The sequence below is a fragment of the Populus euphratica genome, unplaced genomic scaffold (genome assembly GCF_000495115.2).
Source record: "Populus euphratica unplaced genomic scaffold, PopEup_1.0 scaffold30.1, whole genome shotgun sequence".
In the NCBI taxonomy this organism is placed as follows: Eukaryota; Viridiplantae; Streptophyta; class Magnoliopsida; order Malpighiales; family Salicaceae; genus Populus; species Populus euphratica.
In genome coordinates, this window is record NW_011499869.1 from 812,526 (window position 1) to 833,685 (window position 21,160).

Consider the following 21,160-nt stretch of genomic DNA (forward strand, 5'->3'; position numbering starts at 1 on the left):
CTTAAAAATATCAAATTATCCTTTATGATTTTGAAGTTAATAAAAAAAATCTAAGTTATAAAAAAAAAACCCAAACTACACCAACTTATAAGCCTCTCATTTTTTTCTGGAAAGGCGCAGCAATGAATAGTAAATCTAGACTGTGTGTGCAGTGATTGCTACAGCATTTTGCTGCGAGATTAGAGATGTTAATTTAGTGCTCCCGGTAATCCCTGCAATGAGATTTATTATTTAAAAATAAATAAATAAATATTAAAATAATATTCAATGTTTACCACCTTATCCTCTATCACTAACCTCTTAGAACTAGTTGGTAATGTGGTTGGCTGTGTATTCAATGTTTTGAAATTATGATGTTAAAAATAAATTTAAAAAATAAAATAAAACATTATTTTAATATATTTTTAAATAAATAATATTTTAAAAATGATAGTTACTACAAAATCACAAATAATATCTTATTTTCCTTCACTTTCTTTACTTTTCCATTGTTTATTAACAACCAAAAACATTCGGTAAAAAAAACTGAAAGCAAATTAAAATTCATCATTCTTAATTTTACCTTGTAAACAACCACAAGAAGCTCGTACAACTCCTATAAACAACCACAAGAAGCTCGTACAACTCCTATTCCCACATATAAATAATTAAATAGAAGTAAAAGAATTTAACGATAAAATCTGATTTTATTTCATGCGTTTTAAAACCAAGCTGATATCTAAGATAAAGTTATTTATCTTATGATTATAATAATTTAATTAATTTTTTTAATGAAATTGTTGATGAATTATATTCAATAAGGGAAAAAGGTGTCCTTCACCTTTTGATTATATATATACATATAATCGTGAATATGAAGGTTTATTAAATTTATATAAGTCTAGATTTAGCACTTTACTTCGCTATAAAATGATTGCAGATTGCAGAGTCATGTATAACAGAAGTTTAACTAAGCTTGAGAATATAGGTTTTTTTCATAACAAAAAATGAGAAATTTCAAGATATGTCGTGATTCACATATTAATTATCACCATAAACCTTTATCGATGTTACAGAAATCAAAATGCAGATACTGAAGCTAAGATTTATAGTTACAAACACTATCCATAATCTGTTTGAGATAAGACTTGTGAGAAAGAAAGATGCAACATCGGTTTGTCTGTTAATCAATTCTTGAGGGTCTCCTTTTCATGGTGTTTGTTGCTTGCTCATTTCAATAATGAAAAATATTAATTTATGTTTTTAGTTTTTTTATTTTTTTCATAACAAAAGGTGCATATTTATGCATACATTTTTCCATAACAAAAAATGAGAAATTTCAAGATATTTTGAAGATATAAAAACAGCATAAAAGTTTATTTTGAAAGTATGGTAAAAAAATTTTAAAATTTATTTTTATTTAAAAATATATTAAAATAGTATATTTTTTATTTTTAAAAATTTATTTTTAATATTAATTTCAAAACCATCTAAAAATATATAAAATATTAATTTAAAACTAAAAAAAATTAATTTTTTCTTAAATACACTCGAATTGCCAAACAAGAAAAACAGGAGGAAAAAATAATCGAGAACTGTAGACGCTACGGGATAATCCACGTGTCAAATGAAAGCACTCCACGTGTACCCCAAAGTTCTCGAAATATCTTGACGTTTCTCATCTCACGGAAACAGCTCTTATTTTGATCCTCATCTGCTCCCGCACTCAAAAACTCAATTCTTCACACCATTTCCCACGCAAAAAGATCGAAAACAAATCACCTTTTCCTTCACCTCCTTCCCGTCCAAACACCACACGGCCACTAGTTTATAACTTGAAAAAGAAAGGTTTGCTTAGATGTGGGCACAGCCGTACGGGAAGACTGACTTGGAGGCCGGAGCGAGGCCTTTGTATCCAATGATGCTTGAAAGCCCGCAACTCCGGTGGGCCTTTATTCGTAAAGTGTATTCAATCTTGTGCTTTCAATTACTTTTGACAATCGCGGTGGCGGCTATGGTTGTTTCTATCCGTCCGATTGCCGTCTTCTTTTCGACTACTGGGGCCGGGTTGGCGCTCTATATAGTGCTTATCCTCACACCCTTTATTAGTAAGTTCTTGAAATAATGTCTTTAAGTTTTCTTGAAGTAATTACTGTTAATTAGGTTGTGGATTTTGTTCTAATTATGAATGATTTTGTGCAGCTCTGTTGCCTTTGTATTACTATCACCAGAAGCATCCTGTGAATTACTTTCTGCTAGGGATTTTTACCATCTTTCTCGCCTTTGCTGTTGGCTTAACCTGTGCCTTTACTGAAGGTATATAAATAAGATTTTATTTTTATTTACTTTTGTGGCCAAAATTAGATGCCCTTTTGGGTTTTCTTTATGCTGAGGGTCAGAAAATGGTGAGCCCTGCTTTCCATGTCTGAAAACATTTGAGTGCGTCCCAAGAGTCGTGGTTTCTTGATATTGCAGCTCTTCTGGGGCATATCAATTGAATGGTATCCTGACAAATTTATCAAGGGAGCTAACTGTATGAACATGCATGTCGCAATTGAGTGGAAGTGAACAATTCAGTAATTTTGGGCACGCTATTGATTTTCTTGTTGCACTTGTTGGTTGTTCTTGATTAGAAGAGTTGAATTATTTTGAGAAAAAACAAATTGGATGGTTAGGGCAACAGTTTTAGGAGTGCACAAGTCTTTCTTGTATTTGATTTATTAAGTTAAAGTTGATAACTATGTGGAGTTTTTTCTTATAAGTTGTTGGTTTTGCAGATGTTCAAATGAATTGGGACTAGCATCTTGTTTCTGTCTAGATATCTCTCTTTTCTTTTTCTTCACTGATTCGCATTGTATTTCTATAAGATTTTCCTTGAATACGCTATTGGAATTGTTGGCAATAAGTTATCGTTTTAATATGTTCACGAGCTATATATGTCTAAAATGTTGAAATTCTTTTGACAACAGGAAAGGTGATTCTGGAGTCCGTGATTCTGACAACTGTGGTGGTTGTCAGTCTTACTATGTACACATTCTGGGCAGCTAGGAGAGGCCATGATTTTAACTTCCTAGGCCCCTTCTTGTTTGGTGCAGTAATGGTTCTCATGGTATTTGCTTTGATCCAGGTATGTTTATTCTCCTGCTTCCTATGTTTCTTTATTTGAATCTTGTTATTTTCCCCCTCTAGTGTATTAGTTTTCATGGTTTTTCTGAATGTTTCAAATTATTCCTGGCTGCAGATTCTCTTTCCATTGGGAAGAATCTCTGTGATGATTTATGGGTGCCTGGCTTCAATCATATTCTGTGGATACATCATATATGACACCGATAACCTAATCAAGCGTTTCAGTTATGATGAATACATATGGGCCTCAGTGAGTTTGTATCTGGACATCCTTAATCTCTTCCTCGCGCTGCTAACCATCTTCAGGGCCGCCGATAACTGAAATCACTGTCCGGTATCTGTTTACAAGACCCTTTTTCAGTTTTTGTTCCTCTTGGGGAATCTATTAAATCAAACTGTAAACTTTAATTGTACTATACTATTTTCATAGCCTTTTTTGCCCTCATTTCTCCATTGTTGGAAGAGCAGATGTGGATGACAAAAGAGATCTGTTATCATTTGCACATATACAGTTGACAATTAATCGCGGATTTTTGTTGGAATTTGCTTCACAGATGTTTGCCTTCACCATTTCCCCTCTTCCTTTTTTTGTTTATAAATTTTTTCCCATTTCATGTTTGTCTGCTTCCACGAAGAGAGAAGTGAAGTTCCACGTTGAGGACAGATGATCGTTGCGTCTTTGTTGTAGATTCATGCCAAGTCAGGATTATTTCAATGAACTTGAGTGGTTTCAATAGGCAAATATATGCTGTGCGATTGCCCAATTGTGATAAAATATTTCGATGTGGATTGGGTGATCTCAGAACGGGCGCCAAGCACAAGAGATGGCTGCTGGCTTAGTTGATGGATGGATGAGCTGCTGGCTTAGTTGATGGATCGATGACCTGCTGGCTGAAATACATGTTCTCTGGGAATACAGGCTCGACAACGTGGGAAACCTTCTAGAGGAAGGAATGAAACATAAACTATGATCGCTCAAGTATATTCTTTGCTATATTTTTCTGATTCATTGAAAAACTTGCCTTGAGATATCTGCCCCGCCTTCATCTCCCAAATAGCTACCAATTTCTCTCGTTTTCCCACGTTCCAGTTTCTATTTTCATCACTGGAGAACCAACCTTCCATTAAAAAGCACAAAAGTCGACCAATGTCGACGATGTGGACACATCCCTGGCAGAACGGAGATGTAGAGGTGGAAACATATCCAGCTGTACTGGACGGTCTTAGGAACTGCTGGATCTTCATTATAAAAGTTTATATAATAATTGCCTTACGACTGCTAGTTAGAGCATTTTTAATCGAAGAGCTAAATGAATATTAAAAATTATATTATATATATATATTTTTTATTCTAATATATGAGATAAACAAATAATTATTTTAGCTATTTATTATGTGAAAGTCATTTCTATATTTTCCTGTAGAAAAGATAAAAATAAATAATTATTGGCCAACAATTATTTTTATAGCTATTAGCCAACAACTTATTTTTTCACTTCAACGCGTTGAGGCAAACAATATTTCAATATACAAGTGTTCGTATAACTCAATTCTTTTATATTCTTATTTATAGCATTCATATGAAAGTCTATTGTTACTGTTTAATTTTAAATTATTACTGTTTGATTTTGAACTATTATTGTCTGATTTTGAATTGTTACTGTTTGAATTTTCAATTATTATTGTTTGACTTTAAACTATTACTGTTTGACTTTTCAACTATTATTATTTGACTTTGAATTGTTATTGTTATATTTTCAATTGTTAATGTCTGAATACTCATAAGATTTTTAACTATATCTAAAGTTCTAAAACATAAAATATATTTAAATTAGTTATATAATTATATTAAAATTAATTTAACATAAAATATATTAAAATATAGTACCATTGAAATATATATGATAAAAAAAATTATATTCATATTATTTTAAAAGTTTTTTTTTTCATTTAGCTCTTTAATATAATATTTTTAATTAATGATGCTCTTAATTGTCTGAGTATATCCCATTTCAAGTTTATCGTGCGCACTATGGCGAGATTGGCTATATACAATTTAGCTCTTTAATATAACATTTTCCATTAATGATGCTATTAGTTGTCTCAGTACATCCCATTTCAAGTTTATCATGCGCACTATGGCGAGATTGGCTATATACATAGTTATCATTGTTATTCGTTTGATCGGTATGTGTTTTTAACTTGTTCTATTTCAGGGTTGATCTTCTGCTTTGTTATAATTTTGTATGATTAAATTTTAGTTGTGTGATCATAGTACCATTACCTTGTACCTCCGAATGCTAAGTATTTTTGTTCAAACTCCTGCTTTTCACATTTGTTCCAAGTATTCCTTCCATTTTAAAACATACTAGGAAGCAGTTTCAACTATGTAGGTGCCTTGTTTGATTCAATTAGCATTATTTACAATAGGTTCCATTGCTAGTCGACTGGCGAATTCTATTAATTCCTACTCGTTTCAACAATAGGATCACTGATGATGCTTTATCTTGATTTCATAACAGGGAAGGTTATTTTGCGTTCTGCCTTCATAACTTTTGCGGCCGTGGTTTGTCTCACTATGTACACTTTCTAGGCGGCAAGGAGACTGGGGTCATGATTTCAGCTTCCTTGGGCCCTTCTTGTCTGTGCTTCCCTGATTGCCATTCTGCTGTTTCCTCTGATCCGGGTATATACACATTAAGAGTTTGCTGCTTTCTTGAACTCAACAAGGACGTTTTTCCAACTTAAGTTTCATTTCATTTTGTTGCTCATAAAATGCAGTGAACCATAGATGATTAATTATGGCTTTACCATAACTCATGTATAATGATTCAGTGGAGAAGTATTTCTGCACCAACTCCCGGAAGACTTGCACCAAAAGGAAAGAACATCACCTAGCAAAATTTTACTGGAAGAAATTTGGCAAACCACCATTTTAAATTAAATAACACCATCTAATTGTAGTCAACTTCTTTAACGTGCCATAACTACAGTAGTCTGCTTCCCTTACTTCGTCAAACCGAAGATGAAAGCATGTACATGATTTTTTACCCTCTAGTATCATTTTAGTTCCAAAAGCAAACCTCTTTTATGCCTACACTGCACTTACATTTCCGAGAAGGATAAAATCAACAGTGGTTCCTGTATGTTCAGAAGCCTAGCTAATTAGTCATAAAAACAAACCCACTGCCTTTAGTTCTAGTGGAACGCTAGATTGAGATTCTGTTCTTTCTTTGGGATACAATAGAGAGAAGCCTTGAAACACCTTGAGTCCAGATATCATGTTCCCTCTGGTTCTTGCACTCGAAGTCCACAATACCTCTTGTTAGTGTCTTCAGTCCAAAGTATCGACGCTGATCTCCACCCTTTAACAGATGTCTCCCTGGCCATGTTGGCAAATCCTTGCAAACCTCCAACACCACATCTGTATCTCACAAGACATGTCAAGTGTAAGGGTCTTAGAATTACAATTTGTGCTCCTAAGTAATTGGCGGTGTTGGTAACAGGATACTAACTCTTTTTCTTTTTGGTGATAGTTCCTGCGATATGTCTGCTCTTCATCTTTAGCATCACCTAAAATGAAAAAAGATAATATTTCAGGTGAATTACGTAGAAATTGGAAGTTAGTTAATAAGATGTTAAAACATTTCAAAAAATTTCACCTGTCCTGTTCTGTGTATGTAAACAGAGACAATTTTCCAGTGCAGATCGCCTGCAATGACATCAATATTGACTGTTATATTTTGTTTTCTCCAGAGGAAAGGAGATATAGAAAGACTGACGGATGTAGACCGTTTAATATTCAGTTCCGTGGTGATAAAACTAACCAGATGAAAAAATGTTGGATGATTAATTTACCTTGGCGGGTGCGTTTGAGAAGCTCACTGCCCCTGGCGAGGAACTCTACACTACAGGCACCCGAGAAATTCTCCCCATTGGAAAGCTCCCCGCTGTAGCTTCGGTTATGAAGGACATAATTTCCCAAACCATGGATTCCAATGCCTCTCTCCATTGGTATTACCGCTGCAACGTTCAAAACATCCTTTAATGCTCTTGCCTTCAAGGTTGCTGCCCCCCGTAGAGCTGAACAGGAAAGGAAAATAACCATCCTCGAATTCCATTTTTCATCCAGAAGTGCTTTAAGATTAAGGGACTGTAGCAGCTATAACAGTATTGATGGACATGAAACTTATGTAAAAAACATCATCGACACTCCAAATTTTGTCAAATTTGCAGGCCAAAGTGGCTTGTATGGGACGATCATCAAGTATGTCTTAACAGCCCAAAAAGAAACCCAATTCACCAAACGATTAAAGTATAACTTCGATGGGCTATCTTAAATTTTCAAAATGCGGGCTAGAAACGGACAGTTTGCAGGAATACTTGCAAAACATTATCAGGCATAAAGTGAAAAGTCATACCAGTAGCTGCAGCTGCTGTTAGAGTGGTGATATCATCATGTGAATGAACATTCACAGCAGAGGTCACTACTGAAGCAAGATGGTCCCGCTCAGCGCCCATAGCCTCAGCAGCCTCCACAAACTGAGCAGCCACCAATGTAGCCGCAGATGCCACGGCCATGTCAGTCTTGGTCAATTGCTCATTCTTTCCTGATGCTGAAGAAGCTGTGGCTGCTGCAATGGCTGCTATGGCAGAAGCCACCGCAGCAACTGAAACAGCTGCATGGAGCTGCGCATTCCGGGCTCTAGTTTCTTCTTTCTTTTTCTCTTTTCTGTCCTTCAACCACCTCCCAACTGTCTTGGCTCCACTTGGAGGGGCACCACTACCAGGTCCAGCACTGGCACGGCCACCATTGAATAGGGGGTTCAAGGTGTTGTGAGAATGAAAATACTGCACAGAGAACGCAAAAGTATCATCAGCAACAAATGTGCATGTACAACTAGAGAGGTTGTATGTCATTCCAGCTTTGAAAACACTAATTTCTGTTCATTTCCTTGAGGAGAAAATAAAACAAACTACAGTAAGCTTGCATATACATCTATTTGAAACTGAAAGGATGATTCTTTGGGGTAAAATGGTGAGAGATTGGGAAGATTGCAGATATTTTTTTGTACCTGAGACCTGAATAGTTCTTCAGCGTTATTTTTTTATTAATGAATTCGACCACATCAAAGGACAGGGTGAGAATTTTTCGTAAGTATGTAATCATGTCCTGATTGAGTTCATATGCCAGGGTAAGAAATAAAAAAATAAATGATTTATTATTATTATTATTATACTGGAAACCATCACATCTTTGAATTCTTTAGTGCATACCAGAAAACACATTCTTGAAAAAAAAATAACTAAATGATGGACTCAAAGTTCTAGCTTCAAAGTAATGTAAAGCAACAAGACCAGTTCAGTCCAGGTAATGGAAACATGTTGTCAAACTAATTAATCATGTACAATTAAGAAAAACATATTAACGACATGGGTGTACGGTTGTTTATAAAAAAATTGAATTTTTATGTTTAAAATTAATTTTTTTAATTATTGATATTAAAAATAAATTTTAAAAAATAAAAAAATTATTTTAATATATTTATAAAAAAAATACTTTAAAAAACAATCTCTTTAGCCCTACCAAATACTAACTAAAAAAATATTAACTGTGCCATGGTTAAGGAAAAAAAAATGCCAGGGTCTGCCATGGAGTAACAGCTAATCTCAGGTGGCAACCTTTTTTTTTTTGTTTGTTCATTTTCTCTTTAAAGATTACGGAAGACTAAATCTGTTTGGTATCGTATGATTTTTAAAAATATTTTTTATTTAAAAATATATTATAATAATTTTTTTTAAAAAAAATTATTTCTAAAAATACACTTAAAAAAAATCGAATACGCAATTACTAACAGCCTCTTTAGTGGAAAAGACAACTCAAAATGATGTAAAGGGGAAAAAGTGTCATTGGAACAATACAAAAGCTTATAGGTGGTAGAATGTCTTCTCTATCTCTAGCCTCTACCCCGAGAAAACTTGGACAAAATAGAATGACATGAATTATCTTCAAGGAAAAGAAATGTATACAAGACCTTAACAATGTCTTCAAATTCATCAGAGGGTGAAATTGGGGGGCTGTCTGATTCCGTCAAGTTCAAAGGTCCACTGCTGTGAGAGAGCCTCCCTGAAGCCAGTGGCGACACTTCCTACAACACGAAGAATAATTCAAGTGTAAAATCATAAGCTCGACCAAGAGTTCCTCAAAATATTACAACATAAGAGAAAATGGATTCTTGTCTGAAAACATAACAACTGGCCAGTCAAAATCTCAAAACTTTGAAGCCTGTGATTATGTGGACTTACTGATTGTGACATGATACGTTCAAGTACAAGCTGGGAAGTAGCAGAAGAAGCAAAAGGAAACTGGTTGGCAAACGGATTAGTATGCACAATCTCCTCGGTCATCTCACCGGTGACATCTTCCGGTATAGAAGAAGCGTCGGTACAAGTAGAGCTGCTAGCAGACTTGTTAGAGGCCATGCAAGAGAGGGGTTTTGAGACTTCAAGAGCTGAGACACTCCATGACCTTGACAAGAACTCCATTGGCAGTTTTGGGCTCTCTGGCAGTGGAATATTGCTGCAGAATGGGCTGTTAGCTGGCCGGCGAAGGTTGAGAAGAGGGATCTCTTCCATGGTAGCTGTTGAGTCAAGAAGAGAGCCTGTGGGGTTGGAACTAGTAGCAAGGAGTACAAATTTTGAGCCGCAAAGGTTGTAGGAGCTTAGGGGCCAGTCACTTTATAGGGACGATGGTCTATGCCTCTATGGTTGCTTTTTGTAAATTTATGGTAAGGTCTGGTACACGGTAAATAAAGTACTTCACGTGGCATGATACTTTGGAACCTGATATCAGCCCTCTATGATTGGTTGAGCTAATAATTATCTACAGTACTTAATTAACAAGCATTGTGTAACAAGCGGCACTGTGAGCTACTCATCATTTTTTGTAATGATTGTTCTTTATAATGTTTTATGTTTAAAAATATATTAAAATAATATTTTTATAATTAAAATGATTTTAAAAAAATTAATTTAAAATAAAAAAATTTCAAAACAAATGGTGCCTAAAATTCCAACACTTGGTAACACAGATAAAAATTATTTTTCTAAATGTTTTTATCTGAAAAATTACAAAATCAATAATTTAAAAGTGATTTTCAATAAATTTTATGTTATTTTATTAACATGATAAAAAAATATTTAAAATAATAAAACAAAAAAAAACATGTTTAATATTATGAAACATAATATTTTTTAAAGTATTTTTTATTTTAAAATATATTAATTTTAAAAAAAATTCCATAAACACATTAAAATCATTAAAAATACTAAAACAATATTAATTTAATATTTTTTTGAAAATAAATATATTTTAAAAAACATTTTAAAACAAAAAAATATTGCACTTGTAAACGGGTTAATTTTTTTTTTTCTTCTCTGAATAATGGGTCCAATCAACATGTACTTTTTTATACAGATCCTGTTCAAAATTGATAATGTGGACACCTTAAGAGCTCCGAGAAAGGGAAGCAGGGAGAGGCTGGGAAGCACGTTTGATGGGGTCCATTGTGATTAATATATCCCCCCCTGGACGAATGTCTCAGAGGCTTGGCGACATCCCAGGCTGACAAGCTTCAGAGGTCCAAACAAATTGAGGTTCACAGTTTTGCCTCTACAATTTCAGACACAAAGCTGCCTGCCCTGTCCATTTAAGAGAGGGGAGACTTGCGCTAAAATGCGCGTGCCTATCCACGTCATCATCTCTGCTTTGTTCTCCTCCTCCTCTTCTTCCCCCGTCACAAAGGCCTGCATTTATATGATTCTTTTCTTTTTTCCTGTACAAAATCAAGAGTTTAAAATCAGAAAGAAGAAGAAAACCGGGTCTCTTTTATAAAAGTCTTCTAGAGCGATTCTTGCACAATGATCTCCACTGGATAAAGAGATGCCCTTTATTCCTTCCGCCAGATTCACTCTATGATCATGCAGCCACCCTACCCACCTTTAGCTTTTCCCTTGCATTTCACATGTATATTTCAATGGTTGATCTAGCTTTATAATACATTTTCAAAGCTAATTTATTCAAACCTCTAATTCTTTGTCACTTTACATGAAATGAAATGAAATTTCCAAGCCGTTCCAACCCCACCTCTTTTTTTTTCTTTCTTTTTTTACTTTTTTCAGGCTGGGTGCTGCTAGTAAGGTTCATACACTACAATAAAAAAAATAAAAACTTACATGTATGTAAAAGAAGTGTTCAGCACTGTGGCCCTATGTTAGAATTTCTTACCCCAGAAACTTTTGCCCAACATTACCATAACGAAGTTGCTATCAAAATGGTGAATGCATGGCAAACAGGATTGCTGGTTCTCGTTTAGCCGTTTCAAACGGCTAACGAATGGAACAGGCAACGAGACACTAAGATTATGTGTCTCAATGCATAGCCAGTGGTACATCATAAAAGTGGGCTCGTGCCAGGCTAGGGGCCTGCCTGGCTAATAAGACTGACTAGAACAGACACTGCGGGTCAAACAATCAAGTAACCAGAGAAAGTATATTGGAATTGCTGGACCCTTTCCATCTGCACATACAGGGTTATTTCTTTCTACATATCTCGCAGGTCAAAAAACCCATTAGTCTACGACGGAAAAAACTAGAATCGAAGGTGTCATGCCTCATGTCTTGCAAGTTATTACCTTTCTCCAATATCTAAACCCAAAATAGAGTTTTCACACGGAAACAGGCGTTTGTAATCATTTTTAAGGTAAAACTTTTGGTTGAGACTTGAGGGCACACCTAATCTAAATCCAGTTGCTGTCTCCCTTACATGGAAGGAACACGACTGACCCAGCTAGAAATCAAGGAGAAGACAGCGCCTGCATCTTGACTTTGTCAACCTTAATGACATGTAGAGAAGCTATGATTGGCACTTCAAAGATCATCCCTTCATAGCAAATATGAAGTAACCTTGGACCTGTCCCTCTACAGACCATTGAAGACGAATTATCTGCCGGTCCGCCTGTCTCTATATTCAGGATGTAAGAATCCACCATCAACTGTTCTAGGTAATGGAAGCATCAGTAGCTTAAATTGCAGCTTTTATTCCAAAAAATAGCCCCACTGTCATATACTAATAGCAACCACCCAACCAAGCTCAAAGGCCTATGGTAACTGCTCACATTATATGGTATCATGAAACTCACAGAGACCAAACCAGTGCAGATCTTTAGCTACACAAGGAAGGTAGGTCATTGGTGAGTTACCAAATATGTTTGATTCAAGAAACTATTTTCTCACAAAATTAATCTATATATCCATCTCTTTCACCCATAAAAAACATCAAGCAAAGAGATAACAGAACAGAAATCAGAAGTCTTACCCAAAATTGAATCCGACTGCTAATAGAAAGGCAAGGAGCTAACTGTTTGATTGTAAACCGCTGCCTCCATAATATTGCTTGGTAGTTTCACGTGAGAATTCTGCGAATGTCATCCCATCCTTCAACCGTGATGAAAGTGGGGGAACGATTTTATGAATTTCTCGAGCTACTTCATTAAAGTCATGCTCAGTAAGGCCATCTCCCTCATTTGAAGAATGGCGACCTAACATGCTGTGATGCACATTATAATCTGAGAATGAGAAAGTTTTGCTCCATGCAGGTTGCAAAAACACAACAAAAGTTTCCCTGCTTAGATTTTCTAAGTTTGGGGGTCTGCAAACACAATGAAGGGTTGAGCGAAGCTTTCCTCTCGATAAGATATCAGCCGATTCACCGACCTGAATGATGAAACTTTCTGAAGAAGTTTTCACCATGAGGACATCATTTGTATTGGCATCAAAGATTTGCAAATATGAATGTCCAGTTGGGAAAGGGCAGTCTTGATCACACAAAACTAGAAATTGATCTGTTGCGGTATTTTCTGACAATTGGGAGGGCATAAGAAACATGGGTGCTGTCAGAACAGTGAAGATACCATAATCATAATGCCACTGCTGCCATAGGTTTCCCTGATTTCCACTTGATCTAACTTCCTTACCACTTGCAACCAAGTTACAGCGTTCTGATTGCTTTTGCTCACTTCTTAATAACAGCACTTGGTTCTTCTCACAATAAGCCTGCTTTTTTGTGGATCCCTTCCTTCTCCCACTTGCTTTTATGAGTAGGTTGTCTAGAGAAGAATGGTAATGTATAAGGCGTCCTTTTGCTGTCCCTGATTCCAGTAAGCTCCGTTCCAACTGTTGACCGCCAAGGGCCATATCACATATTTGCGTAACACGAAGCCCCAGCTCCATCATGCAATATCCCAGCTCCCTAAAGATATCAGAAAGATTTGCAAATTCATCTTCCGGAGAGCCTGTCTCTTCATCATCATTGTCATCCAGATGAGCTGATTCTAAATTCAAATTACAACGGCCTCCATTATTCGTTTTATCCAGAGCAGATTCTAGAGCTTGAGCATATTTGAGTTGCATTGCAAAAGAGGACACATTTCTATCCGGGTTCTTCAGAGGAACATCACTACCCAAGTTGTGCTCCTGCAAATCATTGGAAAATGAAAAAAAAACTTGAAAGATCAACACTTGTAGGGAAGCCCACAAACCATGCTCTGACTCAAATACAATCGCACCCGCCATCCAATGACCGCCGTAAGCAGACACAAGAAAAAAAAAATTAATTCCATGCTTTGTTGCTTAAAATACTATCATTTAAAGAAAACAGTAGAAATACTAAAAAAGAACTGATGCATTAACCGCATTGATTTTTGCTTTCCCGTTTTTCGATATTAACAATGGTGCTAAGCTATAACCCACCCCAAGCAATAAATGAGGTTAAAATAGTTTCATCAATCCAATCCAGTCACTTTAAACACTGGCACCTTGAAAAATAAAACAATCTAAAGTTCAATAATTTTTTTAATAAGAAAAAAACAAAACCTTGAGGATGTGTTTGCGGCGATCGTGGCCGAGAAGAGCGAGCTTGCGAGCGAGAGGGAGGAGCCTTTTTCGAAGAATGGAAGCTTTAGGGACACCAGTGATGGAAAGAAGTCCTGGGCCAGTTGGGCCTAGGGTTTCCATTATTGTTTTCTTTATTTTCTCCGCTCTTTCTTCTCCCTCTTCTGGTACCGGTGAAGTTGATGATAACAGCAACAAATCAGAGTAGTGCAGCTCATACAATTCTAACACTCCCGCTTCTGCCATGTCTTGTCTCTCTCTCTGGCATCGTCGAACTCGATCACACAGAAAGCAGGACGATGGTCATACTGTGAACCTTGCTGGGCCCTGCTTGACTGTTATTGGGCCACGGTGAAACCGTTTGTTTCTTCATGTGCTAAATTATGGAAGGATTGAAATAAATCAAGACAATAAAAATTATTCACTCGTCTCTTAATTTCTCTGAATAAATTATTTAAACCAAGGGAAAGTGGTCTTGTTAAACTTGAAGAACACGTGTTAACTATAATAGTCACTCCCTTGAGAAACATCACGTTACGGGGAACGTGACATTTCTCAAGCACAAAGCAAAAAAACAGTGTTTATATCTAAAATTACAAGCTTCTAGAAATCTGGCTTCCGTTTGGACCAAAAGCCTCTACTTGTTACACCTATACACCACGGTGGCCGAATCATCGGAAGGCAAGAGGTCAATTGGATGCCTGCTCCAAAACTTCCCTCTTCATCGTTCTTGTAAAACTTTCAAGTTCAAAAACAGCTCTCCCGTGAGAGATCAATACGCACACCTTATTTGCATCTAAGCACCTTCGAGTGTGAAGGCTTGAGAGTTTGAGACTAATTTTCTATGGGAATACAAAGTTATACGCGTGTGTTGACAAGGAAAGACAACTTGTTTCATGTTTCTTCCTAGACTGCAGTTTCTTTGAAGCTCTTAGCCAACCAAATGGCAGTCTCCCTTGGAGAAACCTTCTCGGGCCCAAATGGTTTTAACAACACCCCAAGCTCTGAAAACCGTTCTTGTTGCAAAAGGCGCGCACTAAACTCAAGCAATCCTTCTAAAGCCTCGGCACGCTGTTGGTATGACGAGGTGTCAAACCGGCGCTGCTGTCTAGAGTCTGAGGAAGAACGGCTTGAAACACCACTTGTTGGATTATGCTCTGAGCATTCACTTCCAATTCGCTGGCAAGCATCGGTTACACGGTGCTTGGATATAGCTCTCTCTAGAACCTGAACTGTACACTTGTCCTTTGTGATTGAGCAGTCCACGCTGTAGGGCGATGAAGAGAATTGTGCTGAAGTTGACGTTCCATGGATGGGAATCAAAGGATCTTCAGAAGAGGCTAATGGAAATTCTGCGATCTTGTCAATTCGTGGAGCATTCACAGAAACGTTTGGAGAATCCATGCTATGAAGAAGACCATGACTGGCCTTATAATGGGTTCCTGCTGCTGCAGCTCTCGTTGGAAATGGAAGAGATGCTCTGCGTGCAGTATGGGAAGATTTGCTCACTGTAGTAGATGAAACTGGAAGCTGCGAATACGAGCATACCATTAAATTAGCGAATGATAATGCTTCTGCTTTTTAACTCATCAGGAGCTGTTCGTGTTTTTCTGTAAACACATTCCATAGTGGGTGTTCCTAAACATGACAGCTTAACTTCCAACATAAAAAAGACAAGGCCAGCACTAGAGCTTGCATAACGCGGCCCTCTAGGTCATAACAATATGCTCCTAAAACATATCAGTGATCTACACATCACAGATCAAGGGGACACCTTCAGTATACTTGAACCTAAATAATCAAAGAAACGCCCCACATCTAACATGTTGTCAGATTTCCCAAGTTTCAACTGAAAAAAAAAACATGAGAGTAGGTATAGATGCTACTTGAACAGATGAAACACTTCATTTCTATACCTAAAACTCACCGAATCACGCTTTGAAGTGGTATATGATATCTTGGATGGTGTTGACTGCCTTCTAGGAGTAGCAGAAATTTTTGAGGGCATCAATCTTGGGGTTCTGGCATATGTTGAGAACTTTGCTGCCGTATTACCAAATTCTTCATGGACAACACCGACAGATAATTCAGTGAACCTTTGGTTCAAATAAATTGGGGCTGGGGATTCCTGATCTCTTTGAGAAGAATGGTGGGAGTCTTGTTCAGTTCCTGATATGCTAGGATTCAAAGCCCTGTCATTGTTGAATGATCGCCTTTTTTCTCTGGCAGTAAAACTGGAAACAGCTTGTGGATCCACAAAACTAGCTTTCTTTATGAAGGTGGAATCAGACCATTCGACAGGGAAAGTATTCTGTCTCGGGCCATTCAACTTTAAATGAATCTTAAGAAGGTAAGGTTGAAGATGTGGGTGACCAAGCAACTCTGCAGCCTGGCACATTAAGAACTAATTTTCAAGAAGTTGAATAAATACTATAAAGAAAATTGAAGATATAAAACCTATATGCTCTGTCTACCATGCAGCTATTCACCCTAGAAATTAATAAGCACATGTAACATGATGAGACATACACTTAGGCATGGGTTTCAGTTAGGAATCATAACCTACAAAGCAAATTTAAGCGAACAATTCATAGATGTCAGACTAAACAAACCAACCAACTTGCTTTCCACTCTAAAGTAGTTGATGTCATACAGTGCTGAATTTCCCCAATAAGTATTCGAGGTATAAATAAATACATTTTGCAATCTTCTGGGAAACTTTATGTACTCTACAACCTGAAGCTTAAATGTGGTCGCAAGAAGGCTCCAACATCAAGGTAACACTCTGGCACCAACACCTAACATTCAAGCCCAGCCTTCTTAATTCACAGGAGCAGGGATCAAATAATGCATATTTACAGCCCAGATACCCACAAGAGTCTGAAGACCCTTGAACGGAAGTGAACTAGATAATCAACCCTAAACCTATTGCCACTTTGATCTCCAAATCATTTTGGCCAGTTAGACAAACTTTGTTCTCCAAGTCGAACAAATTAGGTTTGTACTCCTAGATTAATTATGCATAGGAAGAATCACTTTGGAGGACCACAGAACAATGAATGTATAAATACAGACGTGTTTGAATGTCTTTTCCTGTTAACCTATATAAAGATGCTCATTAAAACCAAACAGGAATTGGAGGCAGGAGGGAGAAAACATACACTTGGTCGAAGCTCTGGATTCTTTCGCAGCATGCTTTTAATCAGCCCCCGTCTGAAAAGGTTACGTTAAAAAAGAAAAAGATTAGGGAAAAACCATGAAAACTAAGTCTACTAACAATTATAAGACTTGCTAAAACTTTCTATCAATGCACATCAGAAAAGCCAAAATGGCTAACATTTTTTATTCATGATGTGAGAGGTGGACTCACAAGGGACCAGAGTACACAGTAGGAAGAGGAGCCACTATGGACTTATTTATTTTGTTAATCAGTGCTTGAATATCCTGCTCAAAGAAAAAAGAAGAAAGGTAATTCTATGAAGATCTGCACCAGGTACATATTGAAAAGCACAATGAAATGGAATTCTTCAATTTGTTTAAGCAACATCCTAAACAAGCCCATACTGTTTCTACAAACAGTATATTAGTAACTCACAAAAGCTTTAAATGCAGACTTGTGAGCTGCCATCTCGTATATGCAGCATCCTGGAAAGCACGATAAGTTACATAAAAAAGAAAAAAAATAAAAAAAAAATCAGTTTGCTGTGTTTAAATGATTTTAAACAAGTGAGTAGCTAACCTAAAGACCAAATATCTGACTTGGAACCATAGGGAATATCAGCAAGAAGCTCAGGGCACATGTAACTGGGAGTTCCCACAACCTGTATTAGGACCAGAATATTTAGTCACGATCATTATATCAGGGATAAGACAAAACATTGGAATAAAGCTCATAAACATAGTGCTCACAGAAGAAGCAAGGTCATCTGAAGTTAACATTTTAGCAAGACCAAAATCACCTGCAACAATAGGTGTCTATAAGCAGTTTGTATAGATTAAAACATCAAGTGTTGCAAACCAAAGTACAAGTGAATCTTGAATAAACAAGCTCAGACAGTTAGGAATGACCATAATACTAGTTGAATTATTTACCTAGTCGAATATCTTGATCTTTTGTCAAAAATATATTTGAACACTGGAGCAATTTAGGAACACCATTAGAGAAGAATAATATGTGAGCTTCCATACATAAAATATCAACTATTATTTCAGTATTTGCAGCAAAAAGTGCAACTGACTTTGACATCACGATGAAGAATGTGGTTAGCATGCAAGTAATCAAGAGCCATCAGGAGTTGAACTAGCCACTTGCAAAGTTTCTGCACAATATCAGTCAAAGGCAGAACATACATGAGTTAAAAGAAGTTCACTAAGTTTTTGACATCAAAATGAACGCTATAGAGCAGCAGCGTCAATGAAACGCAGTTGTGATGCAAGAACAACTACCTCTTCAGAAAAATGAACACCATTGGCCTTTTTTATAGCTTCAGCCCTGTAGAAAAACAAATGGGGATGGGAAGTCAAGAAGACAACAAATCAAGTCATATCCACTTTTCTTGAAAACTATATTAAGAATTGAACTTACATGTCTCCACCCTCACAGTATCCTATAATGATGCACACATAGCAGCCCTGGAAATGAAGAGGCCAGTTGTCAATTGCACAACAATAAAGCACCATAGAAGCGAACTTATGTATGATTCAACATGTAATCACAGTTTAAAAAAAAAAAAGAACTTTCAAGTTTTAGCACTATGATTCAACATCAAAATGGGTTTAACTATCACCACTTCCATATAGTTAAGACATGAGTAAAAGGTAATACCAATTACTCAATGGCATAATAGCTGATTCTCGAAACATAGCTCACAAAATAAGGCCTGCATACCTTTTCTACCCAGGAATCTTTGTATTCCACAATAAAGGGATTACTTGCTTTAGAAATAAGCTCCATCTGCAGTACAAAAAACTTCATCATCTTAAGTTCTGAAGATATAACTTTTGGTGAAAAATGAACGCTGTGTATAAATTAAAATTTATGGACCACCAGAAATGAAGAAAAAGAAAAAAGAGCAACGTCCTGCAAATGCAATACATCATATCAAACAATTAATTCTCCAGCAATAAACAACAGTAAAGAAAATCATAACTAGATCTAAGAACAAACACATGTGTGAAGCTTTAGTCATTCAAATTTTGTTAAGAATCTCTTCCAATTCCATAAGTGTAACCTATTCTGATGTTTATGATTCATTCAAGATACAACTTATTAGCATGTATTCGATCTTAAACAGAAAAGGAATATAGTTCATGTTCAGTTCTTCAAATTAAAGAGAAGTTAAATACACTGACCTCCTGGTAGGCAGACCTGCGAGTTCTATCAGTCTGACGAGCAAGACGAATTTTCTTCAGCACATATCTAGAAGTAAAGGGAAAACCATGACAAAAAAAAAAAAACATTGAATATAATGAATACCAAACATCTTATTTCCCAGAGCACAGGATTTAATTCAGAACAGCAAGAAACAAATTAAAAACACTCAGAATTTCAAATGCTACGCTAGGCCAATAAACACACACATGCCGATACGCATAAAAACTTAAGCAAGCATGCTCACTTCTTTTTTTCATGTTTATGCCTCACAAGAAGAGCTGAGCCAAAGGAACCTTTCCCAATCTGCTCCAGAATTTCATACTGCTCCATGGCTAGTTCTGTGAAACCCACCTCCCTTCAGAGTCTTCCAAATAGTCTTACTATTTAGCACGGCGACGCACCAATTATTCACGAAATAATATTAGCTACAGCGATGATGCCCCGGAAACAGAAAAGCAAGATAACACGATAAATTATGGCAGTAAGTATATCTATAAAATTATCAACAACAACTAAACAGTAAAATAAGATCTGCAAAGCAACTAACATACAAAAAGTAATAAAAAGAAATCCACCATTTCAAATTTTCATCAGATAGTAATCTTGGATAAAATAAAACTTCGACTGCACACCATAGAACCAACCAACCAAACTCCTCTGGTTGTTACAGGGACGGAAGCAAAATAAAAGCCACAGTAAGCCCCACACAAGGTGGCAAATACTTGAAGCCAAATTACTTAGCTCAAGACAGCACGTAATGCTTCAAGAATCAATGCACTTGAACACACATGCGTTATTACAATTGGGGTTGGCATGTTTTCTAGGGTTTTAGTTTTCCCCCAAGTACACAATCCAACAATTCATAGATTGTAATACTAAAACCCTACACCTAGCCAAAGGAAATGCAAGTGCAAGTCAATCCATTAACACGCAAGCACACAGTTACACCATCATAGGCATGCTTTTATAGCTCACCAAACCGAAAATGCAGCTTCTAATTACTAGATAAAAATTAATGATACACAAGAACTCCATCACATACAGCTACCAACCAAAAAAAAAAGCTGAGAAATTCGTAATGATTTTTTGCAACTTAGCATCCGAATAAGGTAATAATCCACCGACAAGCTTCTAAGGGATTCAGATTATGAGAAACTGAAACACCAACCACAGAAAATTATTAAAGTAATCGAACAGCTAAGCGAAAAGAATACAAACCTAGCTCAAAATACAAATAGATAAACAAAAAGCCCCCGACACACTTTCCTAGCAAATTGGCTAACAGAGGATGCGAAAGCAAGAAAGAACCAAGACGTGAAAAGAGAAAAGATGGGTACCTGAAATTAGACAGTTGATTACTACGCATGGCTAGCTAATACGCATCAACTTCTTATCTTGAAACAGAAAATTTGAATTTTCAGGGCATTGTTGTTGACTGCAAGGGAATATTAGGAGGGTGATAAAGGAACTTCACTGACTTAAAATATTATTATCTGTGTATTTTATTTTATTTTATTTTGTATTACCGAGAGAGAGAGAGAGAGAGGTGGGAGCGGCAAAAGAAGTGGAAAACAAGCAAGGGAGAGAGAGAAGGAGAGAGAGAAATTTAAAATTCAAAATGGTGAGAGAGAGAGAGAGAGAGGCGAGGGTGAGATGGCAGCGTCATTAGTCACTGTTATTTTTTGGGATTCCTTTCTTGATTGTGACAGCCTGAAGGTGAAAAAGAAAGCA

General features: G+C 36.5%; 4 protein-coding genes across 9 annotated transcripts; 1 reads left to right on the forward strand and 3 right to left on the reverse strand.

Annotated features, from left to right (window-relative positions):
• Positions 1–1,599: 1,599 nt before the first annotated feature.
• LOC105126814 (BI1-like protein) lies at positions 1,600–3,658 on the forward strand. 2 transcript variants are annotated; one of them, XM_011027810.1, is made up of 4 exons: positions 1,607–2,087; positions 2,182–2,295; positions 2,949–3,106; positions 3,221–3,658. In XM_011027810.1, the coding sequence occupies exons 1-4, from the start codon at positions 1,838–1,840 to the stop codon at positions 3,425–3,427; spliced, it is 729 nt and encodes a 242-aa protein (XP_011026112.1). In that variant the 5' UTR covers positions 1,607–1,837; the 3' UTR covers positions 3,428–3,658. The 2 variants fall into 2 exon arrangements, with proteins under 2 accessions (XP_011026113.1, XP_011026112.1); XM_011027811.1 differs by lacking the exon at positions 2,182–2,295 and having other exon boundaries at positions 1,600–2,087.
• Positions 3,659–6,008: 2,350 nt separating this feature from the next.
• Positions 6,009–9,924, reverse strand: LOC105126815 (uncharacterized). The gene is made up of 7 exons (XM_011027812.1): positions 9,412–9,924; positions 9,141–9,254; positions 7,527–7,956; positions 6,964–7,188; positions 6,768–6,817; positions 6,621–6,678; positions 6,009–6,529 (listed from the first exon to the last, which is right to left on the reverse strand). The coding sequence occupies exons 1-7, from the start codon at positions 9,739–9,741 to the stop codon at positions 6,315–6,317; spliced, it is 1,422 nt and encodes a 473-aa protein (XP_011026114.1). The 5' UTR covers positions 9,742–9,924; the 3' UTR covers positions 6,009–6,314.
• Positions 9,925–10,514: 590 nt separating this feature from the next.
• On the reverse strand, positions 10,515–14,386 carry LOC105126816 (2-oxoglutarate (2OG) and Fe(II)-dependent oxygenase superfamily protein). 3 transcript variants are annotated; one of them, XM_011027814.1, is made up of 3 exons: positions 14,038–14,386; positions 12,482–13,638; positions 10,515–10,940 (listed from the first exon to the last, which is right to left on the reverse strand). In XM_011027814.1, the coding sequence occupies exons 1-2, from the start codon at positions 14,299–14,301 to the stop codon at positions 12,520–12,522; spliced, it is 1,383 nt and encodes a 460-aa protein (XP_011026116.1). In that variant the 5' UTR covers positions 14,302–14,386; the 3' UTR covers positions 10,515–10,940; positions 12,482–12,519. The 3 variants fall into 3 exon arrangements, 2 of the variants coding, with proteins under 2 accessions (XP_011026116.1, XP_011026115.1); XR_842499.1 differs by lacking the exon at positions 10,515–10,940 and adding an exon at positions 11,137–11,622 and having other exon boundaries at positions 11,899–13,638; XM_011027813.1 differs by lacking the exon at positions 10,515–10,940 and adding an exon at positions 11,636–12,332.
• A 105-nt stretch (positions 14,387–14,491) lies between these two features.
• On the reverse strand, positions 14,492–20,904 carry NEK4 (NIMA-related kinase 4). 3 transcript variants are annotated; one of them, XM_011027817.1, is made up of 15 exons: positions 20,767–20,904; positions 19,674–19,854; positions 19,408–19,474; positions 18,944–19,009; positions 18,641–18,687; positions 18,502–18,547; positions 18,294–18,374; positions 18,148–18,190; positions 17,965–18,014; positions 17,795–17,876; positions 17,651–17,700; positions 17,426–17,499; positions 17,217–17,268; positions 15,983–16,444; positions 14,509–15,585 (listed from the first exon to the last, which is right to left on the reverse strand). In XM_011027817.1, exons 2-15 carry the CDS (start codon positions 19,757–19,759, stop codon positions 14,962–14,964), a joined length of 1,830 nt encoding a protein of 609 aa, XP_011026119.1. In that variant the 5' UTR covers positions 19,760–19,854; positions 20,767–20,904; the 3' UTR covers positions 14,509–14,961. The 3 variants fall into 3 exon arrangements, with proteins under 3 accessions (XP_011026117.1, XP_011026119.1, XP_011026118.1); XM_011027816.1 differs by having other exon boundaries at positions 19,674–19,809; positions 20,767–20,874; XM_011027815.1 differs by lacking the exon at positions 20,767–20,904 and having other exon boundaries at positions 14,492–15,585; positions 19,674–20,623.
• Between the last annotated feature and the right edge of the window lie 256 nt (positions 20,905–21,160).

Coding starts and splice junctions, on each gene's coding strand:
- LOC105126814 (XM_011027810.1), top strand. CDS start 1,838: ATGTGGGCACAGCCGTACGGGAAGACTGACTTGGAGGCCGGAGCGAGG. Junction 2,296..2,948: donor AACCTGTGCCTTTACTGAAG/GTATATAAATAA, acceptor TTTTGACAACAG/GAAAGGTGATTCTGGAGTCC. Junction 3,107..3,220: donor TGGTATTTGCTTTGATCCAG/GTATGTTTATTC, acceptor TCCTGGCTGCAG/ATTCTCTTTCCATTGGGAAG.
- LOC105126815 (XM_011027812.1), bottom strand. CDS start 9,741: ATGGAAGAGATCCCTCTTCTCAACCTTCGCCGGCCAGCTAACAGCCCA. Junction 7,957..9,140: donor AATTTGAAGACATTGTTAAG/GTCTTGTATACA, acceptor TTCTCTGTGCAG/TATTTTCATTCTCACAACAC. Junction 6,679..6,767: donor ACATACACAGAACAGGACAG/GTGAAATTTTTT, acceptor TTTTCATTTTAG/GTGATGCTAAAGATGAAGAG.
- LOC105126816 (XM_011027814.1), bottom strand. CDS start 14,301: ATGGCAGAAGCGGGAGTGTTAGAATTGTATGAGCTGCACTACTCTGAT. Junction 13,639..14,037: donor GCCGCAAACACATCCTCAAG/GTTTTGTTTTTT, acceptor AATGATTTGCAG/GAGCACAACTTGGGTAGTGA.
- NEK4 (XM_011027815.1), bottom strand. CDS start 19,759: ATGGAGCAGTATGAAATTCTGGAGCAGATTGGGAAAGGTTCCTTTGGC. Junction 18,375..18,501: donor GTGTTCATTTTTCTGAAGAG/GTAGTTGTTCTT, acceptor GATATTGTGCAG/AAACTTTGCAAGTGGCTAGT. Junction 17,701..17,794: donor GTCAGATATTTGGTCTTTAG/GTTAGCTACTCA, acceptor CGTGCTTTCCAG/GATGCTGCATATACGAGATG.